Genomic DNA, 24,119 nt, shown 5'->3' with positions numbered 1-24,119 from the left:
AGAGATGTTTTGAATAGCATAATTCTCTATTTCTTAGACATCTTTTTGTTCTAGTAATATATACGTTATTTACTGTTTCATTTTAATTACTGTTTGAAAAAACCTACCGATGGAAGCTATCCACCATTTTTAAATGGACGCGAAGATCTTTTTTTGTTAGGTGATCTAACATTCTTGCATCTACCAAGCATTCCATAAAATAACTTCTGTATTGAGGTAACCCCAGGCTGGGAAGCCATTCATTTCCAATCCACTCGTGGTTCATATCTCCATAAGCCAGAGTCTGTAGAAAAACCGGACACTAGAATTGTTTTATAGCAGTCAAGTTTCTTAGCCAATAAAATGAGATGGTAATAGGAGGATATTGCATATTCTTATAACTGACATTTAATTAATATGCTATATGGGAAAAAAGCAGAAATAAGACCTAGCCTTTAAGTATTTGACTTAATTGGACAAAATGGAACTCTGGGTACATGGATCGTGGCACCTGCTTACAGAAAATGATTGTGTTTGTTTTGTATTCTCAGAAGAAATTACATTCTATACAAATATACATTTTTAAATTAAAAAATAGAATTAATGGTACAATATAAACGCTAAGCTTAAAGATTCTTTGTATAGTTAAATTTATTTAATTTAATTGATTTTTATCTATCAGCTAATACCCCACCATTTCCTTCTCTTGCTGTGGTATAATGGCAAATCTCAAGGTGAAAATAGAAACTTTGGTAAACAAATAGAGAGAGGAGCAACAAGGGTAAGAGATTGCATGCAGTGTGGACACTGTTGCTATCTAGTGAAGCATGCAGACAGGGTCCATAAAAGTCATTGGAAAGAATCAGTCTCTTTTAGGTATACAGACTCTGTACTTAAGAAATAGGGTATCATCAAAAAACAAAGACAAATACTCTAGTTACTTAATGTAACAATACGAGTGAACTCATCTAACCATTGTTCATGATAGCTGAAGTGAAAACCAAGTCAACCATCGCCTTTAGACCAATTATTAAAAAGGACTATCACTACCTACTAATTTTACAGCATCTTTTATTCAGTTCTTTACGTTACAACCAAGTCACACTTGTAATTATAACATGTATTTCTAATGGAAGTCTCAGGGGCTCCCCTTCTTTTGTGTGTTCTTAAAAAGGATGAAATTCTTACCAAAATCAAACCCAAATACCACCCTAATTTAATGCATGTTTAAATATAGGTCCCAGTAATAACTACCAAATTTTCCTCATTAGTCAAAGGTTTGAATCAGATGCGCGATCACATGCATTAATTCTTTTGGTTGCATGTCCTGTGGAAATGCTGAAAAATGTGCAGCTTCCTTGCAAACACACATGCTTGTTCAAAGTACAGATTCCTGTCTCATATAGTCATCTCAGTTAATGGAAGGGGCTTTGGACCTGCAGGCTCAGTGTGGACACACAGCCTTCAACCCCAGACTGCCCACACTTTCCATTATACTTTAAAGCATAAGTTTCATAAGGTTTTTTTTTTTTTTAACACCCCCTTTTATATCCAACTTGAATGATTCCTGATTAAATATATTCAGGGGCAATTTCAGAGAAATTTAAGTTACAGTTCATTCTTTTGAAAAAGAAAGAAAATTTCCCTTTCAAAGTGGCCAGATATGAAATGATATTCATTTTCTTTGCAAAATATGGAGATTTAAAAAGACATATAGAGTATTAAACATAGCATATTCAAATATACGTATAAGCCTAACTAACCTAAGCTAAGTGAAGATTTATAATATTATGACATACTACAGTTTCTTACTTTATATCCTCATAGCATACTAAATGATATTGTTTTAGAGCATAGGAATTTCCTACCTGGGCCCAGCTTCCTTCCTCAGATTCTTTCTGTGTTAGCAGCAGGGAATGATTAATAAAGCAGATAAATATAAATTAATCTCAAATGAAGACAGTAAAAATTATTCTAGCGGAAGCAAAACTGTTTGTTATTGAAAATGTTATGACTTAACTAGATAAATACACTGATCCTTATTCAAACCCACAGTAATCAATTTAGCAGTTCAATGGCAACCACATAGTTTCTAGTTAATTCCAATTAAACATACACACATATGACATATGGACTTTTCACGATACATTTGATCTGGTCATCCCAAACTTTTTTTAATTCTTAAAAGTATGTTATTTTCCAAATGTCAATGTAAAAAAAAACCTACAATAAAAATTCCTGATTATATACATACAAGTATACAACACATGTAAATGTATACACACACACATATACACACACACACAATGAAATAAAAATCTAACAAAGTAAATTAATGAAGTACACAAAGCAACTGTTTCCCTCTAACAAAGCTTTGTAGTAATCAAATAGATTTCAGCAACAGTCAACAACAAACAAAAGTAAACAAGAGTAAAGCCCAACAAACTGAACTAGAAATATAGTTAGAAAATGACACTGACATTTTTATCCTTCATAAACTAGATAATCAATTTTTCACATACAGATACAACCAAAAGAACATTAAATTAAAAGCAGCTGCTAAGAATAAAATGTATGACATACTCAGCTTTGTTATTTTAAATGAAAAATGACTATATGTAATATTATATTTTTAAAAGCTGACAGTTATAATCAAAGTCACTAAAAATTTCTTTAAGCCTGTGCTTCGAGTATCAAATGAACAGAATTTTCTGGAGGGGTGGAGTTTTAAGTTCTGTATTGGTAAAGTACAAGAAATTAAATGATTATATTTAAAATGAGTCTTCGGGGCACCTGGGTGGATCAGCCGGTTAAGCATCTGACTCGATTTTAGCTCAGGTCACTATCTCAGGGTTGTGTGAGATTGGGGCCCACACTGGGTGGTCAGTGAGGAGTCTGCTTGGGATTCTCTCTCCCTCTCCTCTTCTCTCTCCCTCTACCCCTCCCCTCTTTCCCTCTCTCAAATAAATAAATAAATCTTTTTTAAAAAAGAAAAAAAAAAGGAGTGTTCAATCTGAACTTTTCTATTACATGTTTAATTGGGTTTGAGAACATGCATTGCCTGTGAATACGCCCAATACTAAGAGATATCGGTTACTAAATATTCCCCGTGTTGCAAAATGGATAAATAAGCATTATAAAATCCTTGATTATTGCTTGCATATTACTAACTCTTCCGATATTAACCACATTATGATCATCTAGCCCTGCTTCATTTACAATGTCCAAGCACAGTAAAATGAAACCTTAATGAATAATGTTAGTTTTCATGCATTTCATTATATAAACATACCCATTACTCTGATCTGTCATACACACAATAGCTCTCTCATCCCAGTAACAGTCAAAGGACTTTTCTTCATGTTTAACAAAGCCGTAAGACTAACCGTTTTTGCTGGAGCGGCCAGATTTTCCATTTCTTCATGGGTCACCCAAACGTTGCCTGAAGGCTAGGGAGGAGGCCCGGCGGGGGAGCAGTGGGGTCCACGGCAGGGAAGCAGTGGTAAAGAAGAAAGGCAGCAGAACTGTAAGTTACCAGTCCCATGGCAACGGGACAGTGCTCCTGCTTCTACAACATGCACAGGAGAGACAGCATTGCTGGTCTGCTCACAGCTTCCTTTTTCTTCTACTTAAAAAGATTAAATAGAAAGAGGGATGCTGTGAAGCTCCTGTGGGATAGATTTACAATGATGCTCCTGTGATTATTAATCAGGAAAAAGGACACACCAAGATTTGCATTTCAAAGGTAGGTAGCTAATGGATCCATTTTTTTGTTTGTTTTTGTAATCATAAAGAACTGATTAAATTTGATCTGTAGAGGAATGTATTTACTTTTCTTCAGAACACAAAGGCACAGGTACTTTGTTGTGCAATTACCAGTATGTCATTCACAAAAGTTTTGATTCTTCCTTGTCCTTGAAAAGAGAAAATTGGTGGTCAGTACAAAGCGGAAGAAAGCATTATCATCACCTGTCTGGAAACTAGTATCAGCTTTTCCCACATGATTTCTCCCTTCTGTAATTCCTTAAGTATGCTGTTTTCCTATATTCTTGGAAAGGAAAAGGAAGTGAAATGCTATTTTTAATTTAAAGACTATTTTCTTCAACCTTACTAAATGTTGTCAGAAATTACAAAACCTAGGATTCGCAATTTCTTAGCAGTGCCCTATACCATTATAGAGAAGAACATGATGTAAAAGGAAATTTTCCTTTTTGCAGGCATTATTCTTTATAAAGTCTCATTTGCTTTCTAAATAAAATAACCCATGATATTTGCTCTATACTGAATAATGCACAATTTCTAAACCAAAATCCAGTTAGTAACATACAGATGTGACATATTGTTGATGGGAATGGTTACTGGAACCACTTATTAAATTTCACCGTTTCACTGGGAAATCCTTATGAACATTCCAAGGATGTCCAAGTACGTCCATCGTATAGTTACAATGGAATTTATATCCTATGCATTGCGTATTACTTGTTTTGGAAGGGGTCTAAAATTGGAAGTAGTAAAATTGATGCCCCAACAAAAGCCTTCACTGTAACTCTCTCTGGCCTCTTCTACCAACACATTGTACTGTTTGAATTTTCCTCCTATTATAAATTATGTAATTGAGTATAATTTGAAAAATAACAACATATAAACTAAATTGATGAGTATAATTCAATATAAGATAAATCTCATTTATAAGAGAATTATATATATATGAGTAATGCATAATATATAACATATATATATAATAACATATATATATATCTGTAGTTCCATAACAAAGGGAAGTTATGCCCCAAATTGTCATAGAGCATACTTAAGAAAAATCCCAGAGGACAGCCATCATATTTGTAAAATTTATATGTGCAAAATTCTCATTTTCCATTTTCCATTTTGAGGTTTAGGGTATATCTGAATTTTTCCCTACAAGATAAAACTATGTGCACCTAGAAACTATTTTGAATACTGGAGTCACCTATGTTATTAAGAGACCCTCCCCTCTACACCCAAATTTTGGAAATGGTGCTCAATATAAACAGACAGAGGCATATGGATATATGAATCATTAAATTACAGAATAAATTGCTTTTATTAACTTTGTGAAGAGGGTACTATACTAAAAAGAACTTAACACTCATGTGTCACATACCCTTTATACCCAGTGACCACAGTGGTCCACCCGAATGGCTGTGCTGTTTGTTCAAAGTGAGTTGCTGGAATGATTACCTGAAATTCACTTTAGCCAGTCTCATTTTATAATGATTTCTGTAGCTTCTATGTTAATTGTGAATCCAAATAATTAAGACCTCCCTCCGTCTACTGGAAACTTGACCAGTATTACCTCATACTGGAATTTGTACATGTATAATCCCCTCCAGAGTTTATCTTAAAGTCTAAATTGGTCGGTCTATCATGAAATTTTGGAACTGGCAAGATGCTGGAAGCCAGGGTTTTATCTGTAGCTTTACGTGCAAAATAACATATACCGAGGGCAATACCGAAAGCCATACTCTAAAGTATGGCTGGCAAACTTTTTCAAGTTGTGTGTTGTTCTCTTCTGATCTGTGGTTTTCCCTGTGAGGAGCACTGTCTGTTCCAGAATCTTGTAAAGTAACTCATAAAATAGCTTTGGCACAACCCAATGGTTTAGGCATTGTCAAGGTTTCAACAAGTTGATTTTATAAGCAAGCCCATGCACTGTAAGTCAATTATTCAGATTTCTTTCTCCTCATCACCTGCTAAAGGTTTGGAACTTTCACCTGGGTAAGTCATAAAGGGGTGCTGTAGAGCACAAGCATTTCAGTGAAGAGAGTATCTTAGAGAATAGGTAGAGGGCCTTCATGGCTATGCAAATGCAAGGTCAGCAACTGACAGTGCTTGCCTCCCTCAATTTTGTATTTGACCTGCTTTGATTGCCTCATCTTAGTCCCATCAGAGAAGAATATGTAGATAGTATTATCAAATGAGAACTAGGAGGAAAATTCCTAAAGGATGTTTGGATTAAAGCACTTGCCTAATTAAATCATTCAAGAGAGAGTTACAGCATAAAAATAAAATTAAAATGAAAATTAATTATGGGAAAATAATCACTTCTCCTGCTGGCAGAAATAGAAAATAAGTAAAGCAGCAAGATCTCAGGATAATCCTAAACCTTATCTACCTGGAAGTCATTTCTGTTACTTCCTAGATCATTTTGCAGTAATATTCTACTTGGTAATTGAGTTGCAAAGTAAATAAACTTGACATTTACTTTTCACATTCGAATGGCCCAGATCCACATTTCTCCCCATCTGATTTTATGTTTCTCAATATAAGAAAAGAAATATTTCCATTATATGAAGACTAGCATTTGCACAATTGCACCTCACTTTATTATGAGGTTACTAATAATGAAAAGGGGAACGAAAGAACTGGAAGAATGCCATAAAAGAGAAGAAAACAGGTCAATGCAGGAAGCAGCAGGGTGTACTAAATCATAGCATATACTCTGGGGCAAACCACAAGGCAGTGTGACCTTAGGAAAGTCACTTAACCTCTCTGTACAGCAGTTTTTTCCCATCTTTTACAAGAGATGAAAAAAAAAAAAAAGCACCTATCTCATAGTGTTGTTGTTGTGGGGTTTAAGTGAGTGATAACACGTAAAGCACTTCCAACAGCGCCTGACACTTAGGTGTCCACTGATGTTGGATATCATCACAATTTCATTAGAAATTTACTACAATTTCTTTAGAGAATTTTTATTAAGCAATATCCACTCCAGTAAATCTTTTGTTTCATAAACGCTCTTTGTTTCCCATGTATATTGTGCTGACTGATGTCTATTTTATGCCTTACATTTCTGCTTGAATTTGCTGAATTCTGTGTTCCCAAACCCATTTTTTTCTACTGCACTGCTTTTTTAATTAGGCAGTTTAAATAAATATAACATAAAGTAAAAATAAAAGTTTCATTCATATTAATTCTGAGTTGAATTATTTGGAAAGACAGATATTGGCAAATCTTATAGCACGTTATCAGTGAGATACAACTTCATCAAAGTCTGGGGAAAAGATTGTAAATGTCCAGGAGGATCCTGCACTCAAATAGCTTGTTCAATATCTCAAAATTATCACTTTAAAAGGAAATTCAAACTAGAAAAATTGAAGATGTTTTATGGATGAAGTTCTAAGAGATAATGTAGAACTTCAGGCATTGGAATTGTACTCAAAGAAAAGTCCTAAGTGTTTCATCTAAATTTGCAAGTGCCTGAGCATTTACATATTTTTATTTAAGATAAAATATTTAAAGCATGTACTTATTCTCTATGACATCCCTCTTTAACCAAATATTTCAAAGAACTGGTATTTCTATCCCGATTCTATTAGGTAAGAGACTTTCCACAACAGCAGCAGCTCAGAAAAAACGGACAGAAAGCTGCAAAATTAGGGCTGACCCAAGAAAGTAATAAATGTAAATATTAGATTTTCTTTTGGGTGGTCTGGCCCATTTCATGCAGACAGGAAAGGAGGCAGAATCAGATAGAAGTTCCATTCAGTTAAAAAAAAAAAGTCTAAGTAAATAACTTTGTCTTCTTCTCTTGAAAATTTGAGGAAATAAGCAAGATACACCTGACTGAGGAACCCAAACTCAAACCTGAACACAAAGAAACACATATATGTTCTGAAATAATTACACTGTTCTGGGAGAAATGATAACATCCCCAAACTGGGCTCTGCATCCAGCATGGAGCCTGTTTAAGATTTTCTTTCTCCCTCTCTTTCCATCCCTAACCCCCACTAAAAAGAAAAATAAAATAAATAAATAAAATAAAATGTGAATCCTAATATATAATCTTAGGTGATAACTTTAAGATGTTTTTGTCTTCACTTTATGTAGTGGATTCATTACTAAAAATTTATAAGCAAAGCAAATCATATTTAAAATGTATTAGATATGAGTAAATATTTCCATCGTGGAGTAAAAGGAAGAAAAAGTATTCAGTAGATCATTTTTAAAACAAATAGATACAGGGGTGCCTGGGTGGCTCAGTGGGTTAAGCCGCTGCCTTCGGCTCTGGTCATGATCTCTGGGATCGAGTCCCGCATCGGGCTCTCTGCTCAGTGGGGAGCCTGTTTCCCTCTCTCTCTCTCTGCCTGCCTTTCCATCTGCTTGTGATTTCTCTCTGTCAAATAAATAAATAAAATCTAAAAAAAAACCCAAAACAACAAATAGATACAACTTATTTTTTATGTAACTTGTATCAATATTTGGTAAAGGGTATATATCCTCTCTGAATAAAGAATTTTTACACATTAGTAAAAAGAGGAATATTCCTGTATCCTTTAGAAAAATGGAAAAAATTACCAATAGGTAATTCATTTAAATACTAAACCAATATGCATATGAAAAAGTGTTAACTTATATATAAAAGGGCTTTTGACCTAAACAAATCTTACAAATAAAAGATACAGTTTGTGTGTAAAAAAAATAAAAAAATAAAAATAAAAATAAAAATTTAAGCAAGGTAACAATATTAACAAAATGATGAGGAAAGGTTACACAATACAGTCTGGCCATTAAGATTCAAAGTAATAAGCCTATAAATGTCCTATACATATATGTTGCTATGGAAACAGTTTATGCAACAGTATAACTATGTGTGTATCCACTATGGTATTGTGAATACAATGAAAATTGTTAAATAAGCAAAATGTTCAATATTAGGGATTTGGTTAAATACATTATGGTATTTCCATGAAGGAATTATGCAGCAATTAAACATGATACTATAACTGTATATTAATAATATGAGGAAAATGTTCATGCTATACTAAGTTTAAAAAATACACAAAATAATAAATGATGCAAAATAATTTATCTTTATAAAAAGATAAAGGAAACAGACTGAAAAGGTGTCTTATCCAAAAGGTAATATTAAAATTAATAATTTTTAATAATTAATAATAGATTAACTTTGAACTGTTAATTCCTTTTTTATTCATTAATTTATTTCTTTTATTTTTTATTAATTATTTTTATTAACATATACTGTATTATTTGCCCCAGGGGTACAGGTCTGTGAGTCATCAGGCTTACATACTTCACAGCACTCATCATATCACGAACCCTTCCCAATGTTCATAACCCAAATACCCTCTCCACCACCACCCCCAGCAACCCTCAGACGGTTTTGTGAGATTCAGAGTGTCTTATGGTTTTTCTCTCTCCCGACCCATCTTGTTTCTGTTAAATTTTTTTTGAAGCCTTATTCAACCAGAAATGGTTTCCCCTTCTTTGGAACTTCACAACTCTTTGCTTCTGCCTAACATTAAGAAATTAAACTATCTCATCTCCTAGTGTTGAGCAAGTCTTACTTTCCTTACACAGTTGTCATCACTGAAGTCAAGGCCATACAGATTTCATAGCCTCTGTAACAGCTGATAGAGTGACTTGTACAATCACCATTCTTAAGGTGAATGTTTATTGATTATTCTCTACAATTTGCCTGGCAGTGAATTAAGGCCTGGGGACCACGGAAAACTGATAATATTCTTGATTGGCTAGAATGGAGGATAAATTAAGAGAAATTTTTAATTAGTTTTTATAAGTATATGGAGTGGTAATGAGGAAGGGAAGTAAACCAGATCTGAGTTTGGTTTACAACATCTATTTTAATGGCCTACTCAGCTCTTATGTCAAACATATTCTGTATTATTTCTTAGCTTAAGTAATACGTCAGCTATGGTATGCAACATTATAGACATTTAAAAATAATGTTATACATAAGGTTTGTTAAATTATATCTTTTTTATACACCTTACTTAGAAAGAAGTTAAAATGGAATTACACAAGAAAGATAAAACCTTTTTCAATTTGACCTGGTATTTCTGGCATTAGAATCTGGTATACTGGGAAGGAATGTAAAGACAGATACAATAAGCATGAAGCCAATTCTTTCAGACTGTTGAAGGTCACAGAGAAAAAGCTATACTCAAGTTTAGTTTTCTGTCTGAAAACTGCAATAAAGTAATACCACTTTTCTATCTTTTATGCACATCTCAAATTTACCTCATTCTTCCATAGTTTGTTATTCTGCAATAAGACATGGGGCCAGAGAAGTTCAGTTAACATCAGAAATCATATGCTTTACCAGCAAAAGGTACTATATAATTCAGCAACGGACTAAAGAAAGAATGAATATTATTTGGAGTCGTTCTGAGTACATGAGTTTGTCATCTGGCAGGCATTTTCTTTTAGACATTTTGTTCTTTTCTAGCGTTAGGGTAGGGACAAGATTATGAGAAGAATAGGGATTTACACAGGAGAAACAAAGAGAATTTGAAGGAAGGTCTTCCACTTGGTATTTATAAAATACCAAATATCTGCATAGTTGCATAATTATGAAAACTGTGTAAGAAGAAGTGAGTTCGGCATTGCATCTTCAGAAAGCACTAATGCCAACATCTCATCTCCTGTTTTAAAGAGAGCATCTTAAAAAAGAGTGAACTTGGGATCCTGTTGCCTGGGAGAAAAACCCAGACTTCAGTTAGAAACTAGCTCAAACATCTATCTTGGTCGCAGCCTTCCAGTCTGATCAGAATCACAGCTCCTCACTTGGAAACCTATTAAAAGTAGCAGCAAGGTTAATGAAGAGCAAGCTAACTCTCTCCAGAATAATTCATGCTGACATTGAAATGTGTGCTGCCACAGTTGGGCTCTGTGGACTTACAATGGCTGCTTTTTGCCCAGCATTGGGAGAGGGAGGGGCAGAAACTGACTCACAGTTCGGGATGTCGGAGGAGCTGAAGGACTTGTTAGGGAAACCATCTCTTGGATTGCTAGTCGCAGCTTTAAGCGATGCAGGGGATTGCTGATACCGATTTCTCTCTGGATCTCAGTGTCTGATAAAGCAGACATGATGGCACCACTTTTCACGTTGGCTCGGCAGGCTGCGACGTACCAAGCAGGCATTCCCAACCAGAGCTGTTGGATAGGGAAATAAATACACACAGAGATTATACTGACAGTTAATAGTGTCTCTTATGTGCTAGGCACTGTTCTAAGTACCTTACACATATGAACTCTTTTACTGCCCAACCCCACAAGATAGAAGCTATTATTACTTTCCCCAGATGACATAGAGGCATAAAGGCATTAAGCAATTTATTATAAAATATCAGCTAGGCAGTGATGGAAATAAAGATTTTACATTGAATCTCTACGGTGTGCAATCTAACAACTAATTTATATTATTAGGTTGAACATAATAGCTGCACATCACCAAATCCATCCCTGCCGCCTTGGATTTAAGGACAAGAACAGCTACAAGCTGCATTTGGTTAAAGGCTCTCTCAACTTTTTTAACGCATGAATTCAATTTATCAATCTCCTTTGGAATTCTGAGGAAAAAGGAGTTCTGGCGCAGAAAGAGACAGCTTTACCACCTCCAGTCATGTGATTTTGATGCAAGCATGTACAGTAGTTAAGCCCCATTTCTCACATACCTACCTAGAGCATGCGATAGTTGTGTGAATTTAAGTTGATGTTCTGCATGAACAAAGTTTTGGAGGATAAAATGATGTGCTAAAGGAGGAGACTAAAGTTATAAGCATCTGGAAAACTTTAAATAAAGAAAGTAAGAAAATGAATAATGCATTAGAAATTAGGGATTCCAATTTTTCAACTTTGCTATGATGCTCTAGAAAGACAACGGAATCAGTGCACAGTGTCTGCACACATCTTAAGTGATGAGTGAACGCCAACTCACATGGGTCGTGGTGTAGCATTTGAATTAAACACATTTGAAAAAGGAATACTCTCTCCAATTTCCCTTCCTCCCATCATGAGCTGTGAATAAGAAGCAGGGCACATGCAAGTGAGCAGTTTAAATCTTGGTCTTTAAACATCCAAAACAGTGATTTTTTTTTTTTTTGCACTATTTTATTTGTTGATATGAACAGACTTAGCAAACGGAGAGAGAACATGAGTGAGAATAGTGAGAGTAAGAGAAAGAAGAAAAGCTATCAAGCAGCCAAAGTCAATGCCTAAATCTCTGGACCAGAAGGCTAGGCTCCAATTGCTTCTGTGGCACTGGTGAACTTCTCTAAACCTTGGCCTTATGTTCTTCATTTGTAAAACAGAGATTCAGCTCTATTACTTCTAGCTGTGGTAAGGCAGCTTCTAAGCTGAGTCCCAGGGAGTTCCTCTTGATATTTCTGCTTTTGTGTAATCCTCTGCCTTTGAGTTTGGACTGAAATCAGTATCTTCTTTCTCACGAAGAGACTACTGTGAAAGTGATGGGATGCCACTTTGCAGATTAGATTACGAAAGGAGGGTAGCTTCGTTCCTGCCTCATTCTCTCCCTCCCTCCTCTCAGTGCCCTCTAGCTCTGGCAGAATTCAGCTGTCATGCTGTGCACAGCCCTATGGAGATACCCACGGGGTGGCGGGGAGATGATGTTTCCGACCAGTCACTGGCAAGGAACTGAATTACAACTGTGAAAACCACAGTCAACTTGGAAGTGGATTCTCTCCACATCAAGCCTTGAGATGCCTGCTAATCTGGCTGACCCCTTGGTTGCAGCCTCGTGAGAGACCTTGATTAAAAACCCAAGCTAAGTCATGTCTAGATTCCTGACCCACAGAAGCCATGAAGAAAAGAAATGTTACCTTTGGGGATATTTTGCTACATGGTAATAGATAACTAACCTAGATATCCTTTTATTTAAAAAAAATTATGTCGTATGAGGACACTACTTGTCTCTATAGGGGAGACAAACAAACCAAAAGCCAAATCTTTGAGTCAGTGTGGCCTGGACTGTGACTTAAGATAAAAGACAAGACAGAGGGGAACCTAAATATAGCACATGACTGAAAAGGTCATATTATCTTCTAACAGGTGAGGTACAAGGTTTTGATCTCACCTTGACAGACACCATTAGATATGATGGAAAATGGGAGGTGACTTCTTAGTTCACAGACTCAAGTTGTTCAAAATAAACATCTGAATATACCTTCACTGAACCCTAATGGTTTTTCACCCCTCCCCTTTTTAAAGATATTTAGACTTCTATACTGAATAATATTACCCAAAGGACTGCCCATCCATTGTTTTCAGTACCATCCCTAATTAGACTTTCAAAAAGTTTCTGGTGTGGATAAATGGTGTGTGAAGCATCAGACTTAAGTTTGCACATCATTCCTACCAGGCTGTGCACGCGTGGAGGCGCTAAAGGAGGTGAAACTTAAGGGCTCTCCATCACTGGCTCACCCCTCTCATTCATCTTGTTTGTTCCATTTTGTAATTTGAGTCACTTTAGGAAGCACATTACGAGCAATTTCTGTGTGCTCAGGATAGGTTTAATTAGCACAAAACCTCACCGCCTGTCATTTCCTAGCTCCTTAATGTCGGTAAGGCTTTTTTCATTTTTATCGAAGGGTTTATTCATCACTTGCCAATGTAGCAGCTAACCCTCTGTCAAAGTGTGGCTCATTTTAATGGAGTGACACTGAACAAAAAAAACTGCTATCAATTTTGAAGTGTGCTTTCTTAAGCATGTTGATTTATAATTGATTTTTAAAGTATCGTAATTTTAAAAGCACATTTGGAAGCAGCAGCTCTGAAAAATCCCTTGACATGAGAGAATAAAATAAAGCAAGACACAGGCTTCTTTCACTCAGTCCGAGAAAAAATGCAAAGTATGTCTTAATCTATATAAGACTAGTTTTTAAACTAAACTGGGTTTTAATTTTTCCTCATTGATTAATTTGTTAGCTTTGGATATGATAGGATAATGAAAGTCAGGGATTTTATCATCTCTAACCACTTAAAACACTTACAACAATGGGTTCCTGGAGCCTCTGCCAGGCAAGAAAAGCCTATTTTCTTCTTTGCCCTGATCCTGGCATCTCTTGGCACCTGTCAGCAGCCTGCATTAGAGAACTGAATGGAAAAGGCTGTGAACACTACTACTATGTGGTATGAAGGGGTCTTTTGTGGTCAAATGTGTGTTTCCTTCATCGCCCCAGTCTGCTTCTGCTGCCCCCCACTCTGCTCAGGTGTTGTTTTTATTTTTCCCAGCCCCAGTGTTCTGTAGAAAGTGTTGCATGTAGATCTTGTTTTATTGTAACACTCACTTTAGACCCAGAGGGGAACAAGGGGACATATTATTCTCTTGCTTTATTCCAAACAGCTAAACCTAGCTGGCCTCTAGGCTTTGGAGAATTAGGTTCTGGAATTAATTTACAAGCAAAGTAATGGTTGGTTCTCCACACAATCAGGTGACAGTGATCTCTTGGGTAACACAAAAGTGTTGTATACAAAGATGGTTCTTCTCTGTAACCTGCGGATGAGGAAGAACTCTGGACTGATGGATGGGGACAGATGTTTTCTTGCAACAACAGATACGTGGCTTAATAGCTGTCTTTTCTTTCTCTGGACATGAAGATGGTGAGATTTAGAGAAACTTCTTTTTATCACACGGGGCTTCCTTCTGCCCCAATCACAGGAATGTATCAGAGTTAAGATCAAAACAATGCCCACAACTTCCTGGATAAAGCAAATAGCTCTTTTATAAGCTACTCCAGGCTCCTGGAAAGCTGTGACTTCTAGAACCCATCCTTACCTGTATCTAGAAAAAGTATCAAACTGAAAAGATGAATTTAAGAGCTTTCTGGTTTCATTCTCTTACCTCGAGCCATGCAACCACTGTGGGCCCATCCCACTGAGCAAAAGGTAATCCCTTCCTCCGAGCTTCTTCCAGAAGTTCATGCCTGAAGTACACAGCAAAGATTATTAATTAGGTAGCATGGAAAAAGACAGTAGCGATTATGTTTAATGACAGTATTTTTTAAAAACCAATAATCTTTTACACGCTTTTTCTGAGATAATGCAGAATAACAGAATTCTTCCTTCCTTTTAGTAATACATGGAAATCACCAAATGATATTATGAGTGAAACACTGACATCTAAAAATAATTTCTTCCAACATTTATTTCCAATATTCAAACATTAAGTTGTTAATGGACTGAGAAGCTGAATTCTTTTATCAGCAAATAGCTTATCTCTTTAACAAGAAAATGGCCCATATATGTATATTCAAGCATACATCATGGGATCTAAATGAGGCTTCTTCCATCTGCCTTGCTCACTTCTCTTTACAACTTCAATGATAGAGAAAATGTCTGTATAGAGGCAGTAGGTAAATTTGATTGTTTAGTCCCATTCAAGACATGTGCTTCATTTTAGTATGCTCTTCAGGTCCAGGTAGCTATATTCAGAGTTTTTTGTTTGTTTGTTTTTTAATCTAGACTATGAAATTACCTCTCACTTAAAGAGAACTCAGAGGGAAATTAACTTCTATCACGAGAAAGCAATGTAAGGTGTGAAATTCAATACTACATTCCTTTTCATTTATAATCACTCCTGTTTTTAATGAAAGTGAAACACCCCAATGACAACAAATGGTTGCTTCTGATAGCAAAATGTTGTAAAGAGCCTTGACAAATGCATTATTAATCACTGTCTCTACTACTGAGCCTTATAACGGACATCCATTTGCAAAACCAATTTGAGTCGTTCACTATTGAAATAGCAAATGTGTGCTGAAACTCAAACTGATATTTACCTGACCAGGACTATATTGAAAATATATTCTCTGTTCCTTAGTATGCTTTTTGATCTTACACACAAATGATAAAAATGTAGTGTATAATTTGCTCTTTTGAATGTGTGTCTTTCATGCTTAGGAATCCATCAATAATATCATATATGAACTCCAAAATGAAGCATTTGATTACTTCCTACCATCAAACAAACAATTGCTTATTAAAATATGTTAAGATACAGTTGACTCTTGGACAACATGGGGTGAGGGGCACCAACCCCCTGCACAGTAAAACATCTGCATTGCACTTTTGACTCTCCAAAAACTGCTAATAACCTACTGTTGACTGGATGCCTTACTGATAACATAAAACAGTGAAATAACACATATTATGAATGTTATATATATTTTATACTGTATTCTTATGGTAAACATAGAGAAAAATGTTATTAAGAAAATCATAGGGTAGAGGAAATACATTGTAATTCTGCAGTGTATTTATCAACAAAAATTCTCAGATAAGTGGGCCTGAGCAGTTCAAACCCGTGGTGTTCAAGGTCAACTGTACATAACTGAAAATGCTTTTCAGTGAGAACTCTCCCTATTTGCAGCAGATGCTGCCAACACACATTCAGTGTGAAAAAAGAAACAAAGAGACAAAACAAAAACTAAAGTTATAGCAGCTGAAGAGACATATACATCAACTGCTGTTTCATTTGTGGGAATAGCAAGGAAAACATGGGTAAGTTCTACGTGTAAGTCATTCAGCACCTGTGACAGGGAAGAGTGACCAGTGCCCTGAATCCAAGGTGAACACTATAGAGGGGCTTCCGCACTTGGACTGCTATACCATCCCCCATTCCTTCGGGTTCCCAACATTCCTTCACTGAAAAACAGATTCAACTAGTCTCACTCTTCCTGGTATTGAGAGAAAGGGGCTGAAGGGTCAACCAACCAACCACAAGGTACTCCTGGTAATAAGCACCTGCTGTGAGCACAGACCCGTGCTCAATATGAGGAAAAACAGGCATAGCCCTAGTTTTTCACAAGATCCCTGTTTAGATAGAAAAAGCAAACCCATGAACTGTCCAAAACCACAACATGGTACACAAACGTATGGTAAGACTTGGTGATGCACGTTCTGAGTGGGAGGATTTTGGAAAATGGGTCACTGGCAATGGTGAAGGCATCGTGGCAACCACGCTGGCTGTGAAGGGCAAGTGGAAAGGCGTTCGAAGCAGGATAAGCAGTAAGGGTAGAAGGTCAGAGGAAGGACTCAGCATGGAATGTGTGCAAGCCAATGGAAAGCAAGCCTCCATGGAGCTGACGAGCCTCATTCAGAGTTGTATATTATACCCAAGGGGGCAAGAAACACTTCCTGTGATGTCGCAGCTGAGTGGCAGGAAACGGGAAGAAACAAACATACATTTACAGCTGTTTTTTGCTACATTTAGTAAAAAGGCAAGTGAATATGCACTTGGCACCTAGGAAGCAAATGACATTGTCACAGGTGAATTTCAGGAGTTCTTCAGAAGCCATTTTTAATAGCTAGACTTTAACTGTGAAACTTCTGACTAGTTCTCTAAAAATATTACACCACACGAGCCAGAGAGACCCTGTTCAAACTTGAGTCAGATACTGTAACTTCTCTGCTCACAACCCCTCAATCATTCGCTGTCTGGCTGAGAATAAAAGGCAAAGCAACAGTTAGGATCCACTCTCCTACCTACCCTTCGGCTCTCTGATTCAGCTGCTGCCTCACACAGCGACACTGCCTCCTCTCTGTTCCCTGGAAAACAGCTCAGGCCTCTTTCAGCCTCAAGACCCTTGTGCCACTATTCTCTCTGTACAGAATGCCTGTGCTTTTTATCTCCACATGGCTCACTCCCTCTCCTATGTTTAATATTTACTCAAATGTCACCTTCTCTGAGTGTCTCCCCCACTTCTCTCCTTCCACCACCGTACATTCCTTACCCCTGTTCCTTATTTCTCTCCACGGCAGTTATCTTCAAACACAGAGTATCATTTACACCTCCGTCTATTATATCCCAATCAAATATAAGCTCAAGGAGGATCGATGTATTCACATATTCTGTTTAGAGATAATTAGAAGCATCTAGAACAAGGTCAGGCACAGACAAGGCACTCAATCAATAGCTGTGAATGTTGAACTCGTCTGCCAGTGTTAGCAGTTAGGTGCTCCTTGTTAGAGTAAATTGAGCGCCATAATGTATATATATTTTCTGTAGTCCAAATACCGTTTTCTACTTGGGATTACGATGCCATTCAAAGTTTCATTAAAAAAAAAAATCCTTAAATTCTGTTTCCTCTTGATCCAGTTTTTCAGAGTAACTCCCATTCTAGCTGATCCTGAGTCTGATCTGGCTGGGGATCCCTGACAGCAGGCTGGTTAAGACTAAGTTCCAATGTGCTCAGATACTTCTATTTTCTGTCATCACGGAAATTTAATCACAGGATTGTTTGTGAAATCCTTGGGCAATCTGGCCCTTAAAAGAGGTTTTTGTTTTGCTTGTTTTGCTTTGTTTGTTTTGCTAAAATCACAAGCTCTTGTAACCATAATATCTTTAGTAAGAATATGCCAAAATAATAAGAAAAGGGAGCTCTAGTCCACTGGATTCTGTCCTTTGGTCCCCGGCTGGCAGGGCTGGAGCCCATGTAAAGGCACTTGAGTTGAAAACAGCTGCCAGATTCTGGGCGGCAGGCTGGGTTTTGTAGCAGGACTGAGGGCTACATGACGTTAACTTCAGATGCGCTTTCTCTTAATCTGAGGGCAGAATCAACTGTGTAAAGGAATGCACTGAAATTCTCAAAGTAGTATTACATTTAATTCTTCTCAATCTTAAAAAACACTGCACCATGCAGAATTTACAAGAGACATATATCTGGATGTGTATGGCATGAGAAAGTAGTAACATTAAAAAAAATATATACAGGGATGCTTGGGTGGCTCAGTGGGTTAAGCCTCTGCCTTCAGCTCAGGTCATGATCTCAGGGTCCTGGGATGGAGTCCCGCAAGGGGCTGTCTGCTCAGTGGGGAGCCTGCTTCCCTCTCTCTCTCTCTCTCTCTGCCTGCCTCTCTGCCTACTTGTGATCTCTCTCTCTGTGAAATAAAATCTTAAAAAAAAAAAATACAGGCAAACTATAATAATTGGAAATCACAGTTTGATACATGATGATTTTCTAACAGATTATTAAGGGTAAACATTAATTGTAGGGGGGCATGCTTCTGCTCATGAGATATTTTGGGCCCACAGACAGAGAAATAGTAACATTAACTTTTTAAGAAATACTAAATAAAAAAACTGATTTGCCATGAATAGGCATTTTGAATATACTGGTGTTCTCTGCTGGACCAGTCCATGTGTGGAAAGATATGCATATTTTCTGCACTTCAGATTCAGCCTTTTCAAAGGTCAAGGGCAGTTCTTCCAGAGCAAGGCTATGATTCTAGTATATGTGTGACTCTGGAAATTGCTGCAGACCAGAAGAAATATTTTTGTTTTTCTTACTCTTTTTTTCTTCCCCCAGACAATGTAATATTCAACCATCTTTCCCCAAAGGATAATTTATATATCACTATTGTTATCGGTATGCATTTTTGTTTTAAGATGTAGACTAGCTTTTAGAGGAAACCAGTAACATTTCCTTTTAGAAAATCTATCTGGCTCAGGGCTGTCATCACCTGCGTGAAAACTCAAAGTAATGCACTAATTGTACTGAATAAGAGAAACTTTTGAATTGTTGAGTATTTTTAAGAAACACAGTCTCATCTAAATAAAGAATGCCATTAGATTCCCCCAAAGGCGTCAGACTCTCTTGAAATAGGTGTCAATGAGTTACTGTGACTGGAAAGTGACACCTTAGGAGGCCCAACAGGTAAGAAACACTTGGGTGTGCGAGTCATTTGCATGCCCATATATCACTCTATGGAAGGGAGCCTGTGCATGCTAGGCCTGATTTGAGGACAGGACCAAAGTGTGGGTACCCTAGGCATAACCAGCCCCAAGGATTTCTGGATAAACGACTGAGTGTCTACCAAACGTACATGAATCAAGGGCATTTGCTGGGTTTGTAATTTCTAACTCCTAATCCACATGAATTTAAGCAAGTATGACTTTGCCTCCGTGACTCAATCCAAATGGAAATGTCTGGCTTCTCCTGTTTTTGGTTTTACGTCTCTCTTCAGTTATTGCAGTTTTGATGTAATGGGAGGAGAATGTCTGCGTATTTGCAAGTTGTGTTTCTATCACACTCAACAATGTCCTCATGCCTCCTTGCCTTGTCTCCCTACTCACTTTGTCTTGATTTTCAAGACATACAGAAATAATTCTCTGAAGCCACCCTTTCCTCGCCCCTGAGTCAATATTTACTACTTCTTTTTATAAGTGCCCTAGTATACTAAATGTTCCTACCCAGAGTATCTTTAACATTTTATCGACTCAGAGATTAAGTCAGTTTTATTCTTTGCTGAACAAAAAATACCTGGCACGTAGTAGGTCTATAAAAAAAATCTGGTGACTGGCTACCTAACAAATTTGATTAATCCTGGAGCATGCAAAGTTCCCTGTCCTCACATCCTCATACTAGGGGAACACAACTTGCAACTTGTACATCAACAAGTTCAAGAAAGTGTTAAACTCTGAGAAATAAAGTTCATTAATTACTTGAAAAAGTCACAGACCACGGCCAGTAAAGTCTCCTTTCTTATATTCTTCCCAGCGTGGATGGTTCATCACTGTCAATGAAGGGAAACCTTATTCTCAGACCACTTAGCCTATGATGCTATTTTAGGATTGCCAGTTTGTGGTATGACTGTGTGAAGAGCACACAGTGTCCTTTCCTCTGTCACTCAGGAGAGCCTGTGCCAGTCACCTTCCAGTTAATGCCTGCCCGTTTCCCCTTCATGTTTTCTATTTCATCTTTCTTTACTTTCTATTCTTGTTGCCACCTTCTTTTTCTCCCCAACCCTTTAATGGGCCCTATCTTGAGTTTTCTAATCCTTCTAATACAGTGGCATTAAAAAACAAACAAAACAAAACAAAACAAAAACCCCTGCTGTGCTAGCAGAAGAGGTAAGAGAGTGGCCTCTAAAGTCTGATTGCTTCGGCTTGATTCTTGGTGCGACCTTTTCTTAGCTGTGCATCCACAGACAAGTCACTTTACTTCTCTCTGCCTCAGTTTTCTCAACTGCAAAATAAAGCTGAGAACAGTACCTACCTCAGAGGGTTGCAGTGCAAGTGGCCTGAGAAAATACATGTAATGTGATTACAGCAGGGCCTCACACAAAGGACGCAGCTAATGAATGTGAGCTGTTACTTTTGTCATAGCACTGCCCTCTGAATGCTCCAATGGTTCCTTCATTCTAAAGTAGAATCCTCAACCTGAACTACAAATACTAAATAGGTTTAGTCTTGATTTCCCTTTCTAATCCTCTTCACTTACTTCTAACCAGAACTGAGAACTTACTTTTGCAAATAATTTGTGCATTACTAATTCTATCATTATGAGTACCATTTTCCAGAGCTGAGCAGTTCTTTCCTTTCAGCCATCAGAACCTTACTGTTTGCCTAACTCATGACCCTTCCTTTCATTTTCGTGATAATTCCATTCCAAAAGGACTCTTTATCCTTCAGAACTGGAAATTTACAGTGTCAAAAATCAGTCCTAGAGATTGTTGAGTAGTACCACACACATCCCATCTCCCACCCAAGACTCTACAGTCCTAGAGATGAGAGTTTGCTCTTCCACTGTCTCTTGTTTTTCTTTCCATGCTTTAGCCAAGACGATCTTTTGAATGGTTGTCATATTGTAATCCACAGAACTCTCGATGTTGACAACCACCTGGGGTCCTTGATTACAGTATGAATTCTAATTATTAAAAATGAGTAAGAACTTTGTTTAGCAGTTAACTATATTGGCTGTTCAGAAAGAGAAAAAATGTACTCTCTGATATTAAATAAGATATTTTGCAAATTGACTGACTACTACCCAGGTTTTTGTTCAAATTCTCATCATTTGTGGATCATGGCAATGGACTCCCAGAGTCTCTCTGTCTCTTGTTTTGTACCTACCTCCTTCCCAGCCTTTTTCCAACTCCTAGTGAGACCCTCCTAAACACAAACATTTTGTTAAGACTTGCCTACTTAAAAACCTCCCCACTCTCCTAAAAATAAAGGTCAAATATCTTAGCATGATGGAAAAAAACTCTTAGTCATCTGGCTCTGGTTCTCTCTGCAGACTCCTGCACTCAGTCACTGCCGAAACACCACCATTCCCCCAATACCTCACTTGATTTGACCCTCCATGACGCCTTTTTCTTCTGACTGAAACGCCCTCTCTGCATCAGAATTGTGGCCAACTCAGACTCATCCTTCAGACACAGCTAATGCTTCCTCCCTCCTGTGACGATTCCAAGACCTCTCCCAGGCAGAATTAGATTTCTCTTCTATACAAATGTTGTCACTTGTGTCTACTCCAGTTTCTGCAAGTCTTACACCTCTCATTTATAATGTACCATGAAAGAGACTTATCTAAACCACTTCTGTTCTTCAGAAATACAGCATCATGTTTGAAAGAACAGAAGTTCTGGATATAGACAAATTAGGGTCTGGATCCCAGGCAACAATAGCTAACATTCATTTATCACATATTTTGTGTGAAGCCCTGTCCTAAGTGCTTTCTTTACATGTATACTTTCTCTAATTTTCACAATGATAAGATACATATTGATACTCATTTGCAGACAAGGACATTGAAAAGCTAAAGTCACTTGGAGCACAGAACCAGTGGGTGGCGGAGCCAGAACTAGAGCCCCCAAAAGTTGGCCACAGATTTAAGTTTCTTAACCCCCATATGATCCTTTAGTTAATTAACCTTTGAATTTTTCATAACTGAGAAAGGAGGGTCAATGGACTGTAGGAATTTGGTTACATTAATACCAGTAGCATCTACTTAATTGTTAGTATTAAACAAAATAATGGTCTCCCACTTTTCTTGTAGTTTGCTTATATTCCTAAGTGGTATGTATTTATTTGGCCTCCTGGCTAATATGTATGGTCTTTTCCCCTTACTATCAGGTTGTGCACCTCTGTCAGAAGAAGGAGGTTGGTCTCATTTATCTAATTGGGAAGGAAAAGCTGAATTTCTTGTAACTTGTTTCAGTTCAACCGATTTTGTGTAATTGTAATACAAAGTAATGCTCTGAAAAATTTATCTTAAGGGCTTACTTATTTACTGTAGCACATGACAAGTAATTAGTTATTGATATAACCAGAAGAAATAAATATGTGGCTCAATAAGAACCAAGAATAAAATATAAGTCAACATAATTTGACAGCTGAATCTCTTATTAACAGTGTAGGCCAGAGAATAAATCTCCCTTACATCATGCTAGCAGTAAATATACTTACACTTCGCTTCACATCATTACTAATTGTTCCATTAAAATTGAATAGTCAGGAGGGTAAGTAGGAAATGATCTCCTCAAATTTCAAACAGACAACAGGCTATAACTCTATCATTCAGAAATCTAGACTTGTTGATCAATTCTATGAAAAGCAACATTGCATATTTGAGAAACTATTTGAAATTCTGGTCAGCAAATATGAACAAAATGTGATGCCACCCACGTTTTTTCTAACATGTGCAAGCTGAAAATGTATATCTTAACTCACATAATTATTCTAAACAGAAATGTCAAATTCCCAATCAGCTGCTTCAGAACACTGATTGCCTAAATACACATATTTAGTTCCATAAAATTAAGAGTTTTGAGTTCAACATTAACACGGTTGACTTGGTTTTAAAAGCACAGCATACTGTGATTTTGTGTGTGTGTGCAAGTGAATGTGTGTTTGTATATCGTATTATGGCACATTTTCACATGAAGTGCATATAAAAGACCATTACACATCTAAGTCGCATTCTATTTATGTTCTAAGAACACATGCTAGGTTGTTTGGAACTGAAATAGTTTGACTACATTAAAACCAAAGCTTATTCATACTGAAACTTTTTTTTTTCTTCAAGCTGCTCTGAAATGGAGAGCTTAGTCTCAGAAATTTATTTGGGAATTTGAATTGGGATTTACATAATTTCTCTCCTCGCTTTATTTTGAATTTAATCAGTTTCAAAACCATTAAAAAGGTATAAACACACACACGCACACCCACACAAATGTGATGGAGCAATATAATCACTCACCCTGTTCTTGAAAACGAAGGGACTTGTAGGACTTTCTATTGGACAGTTTCACTTTTGAAAGACTCTATGGTCTGTTCTCCTTAGTCGCTTCCTGATAGTAAAGTGGGGACTTATTGGAGGAACACTGGTCATTTTCAGGTGATTTGGATATCATTTAGACTAGATTACCTTCGTGCCTGATCTAATTTTCAGCCCTCCTAAACTCAAATTTTGAAGTTTCTAGTTTTTGTGCTTCTGGGGTTACACATATTTTCTCATGCTCTTAGGAGGTGCAGGAAGTTGACGGTAGTATCATAAATAAAGAGAATATGTCACTCACTCAAGGGTATACAACCCATG

The 24,119-nt window shown here is 37.0% G+C and overlaps 1 protein-coding gene across 16 annotated transcripts in view; it reads right to left on the bottom strand.

Annotated features, from left to right (window-relative positions):
- The window catches only part of PPFIA2 (PTPRF interacting protein alpha 2), a 488,573-nt gene that overhangs the window by 19,389 nt on the left and 445,065 nt on the right, over positions 1–24,119 (bottom strand). For 11 of the 16 annotated variants that reach the window (XM_082742763.1, XM_082742772.1, XM_082742774.1 and 8 more), the window contains 5 exons: positions 14,642–14,723; positions 10,735–10,935; positions 3,366–3,428; positions 1,848–1,877; positions 108–301 (listed from right to left, as the gene is read on the bottom strand). In XM_082742763.1, coding sequence (XP_082598889.1) covers positions 108–301; positions 1,848–1,877; positions 3,366–3,428; positions 10,735–10,935; positions 14,642–14,723 — 570 coding nt within the window. The remainder of the gene's footprint in view (positions 1–107; positions 302–1,847; positions 1,878–3,365; positions 3,429–10,734; positions 10,936–14,641; positions 14,724–24,119) is intronic. The other 5 variants (XM_082742771.1, XM_082742776.1, XM_082742770.1 and 2 more) reach the window with 1 other exon arrangement.

This window comes from Mustela nivalis (genome assembly GCF_964662115.1).
Source record: "Mustela nivalis genome assembly, chromosome: 7".
In the NCBI taxonomy this organism is placed as follows: domain Eukaryota; kingdom Metazoa; phylum Chordata; class Mammalia; order Carnivora; family Mustelidae; genus Mustela; species Mustela nivalis.
Note: the sequence above shows the minus strand (reverse complement) of the source record. Positions and strands in the feature narration are given on the sequence as shown.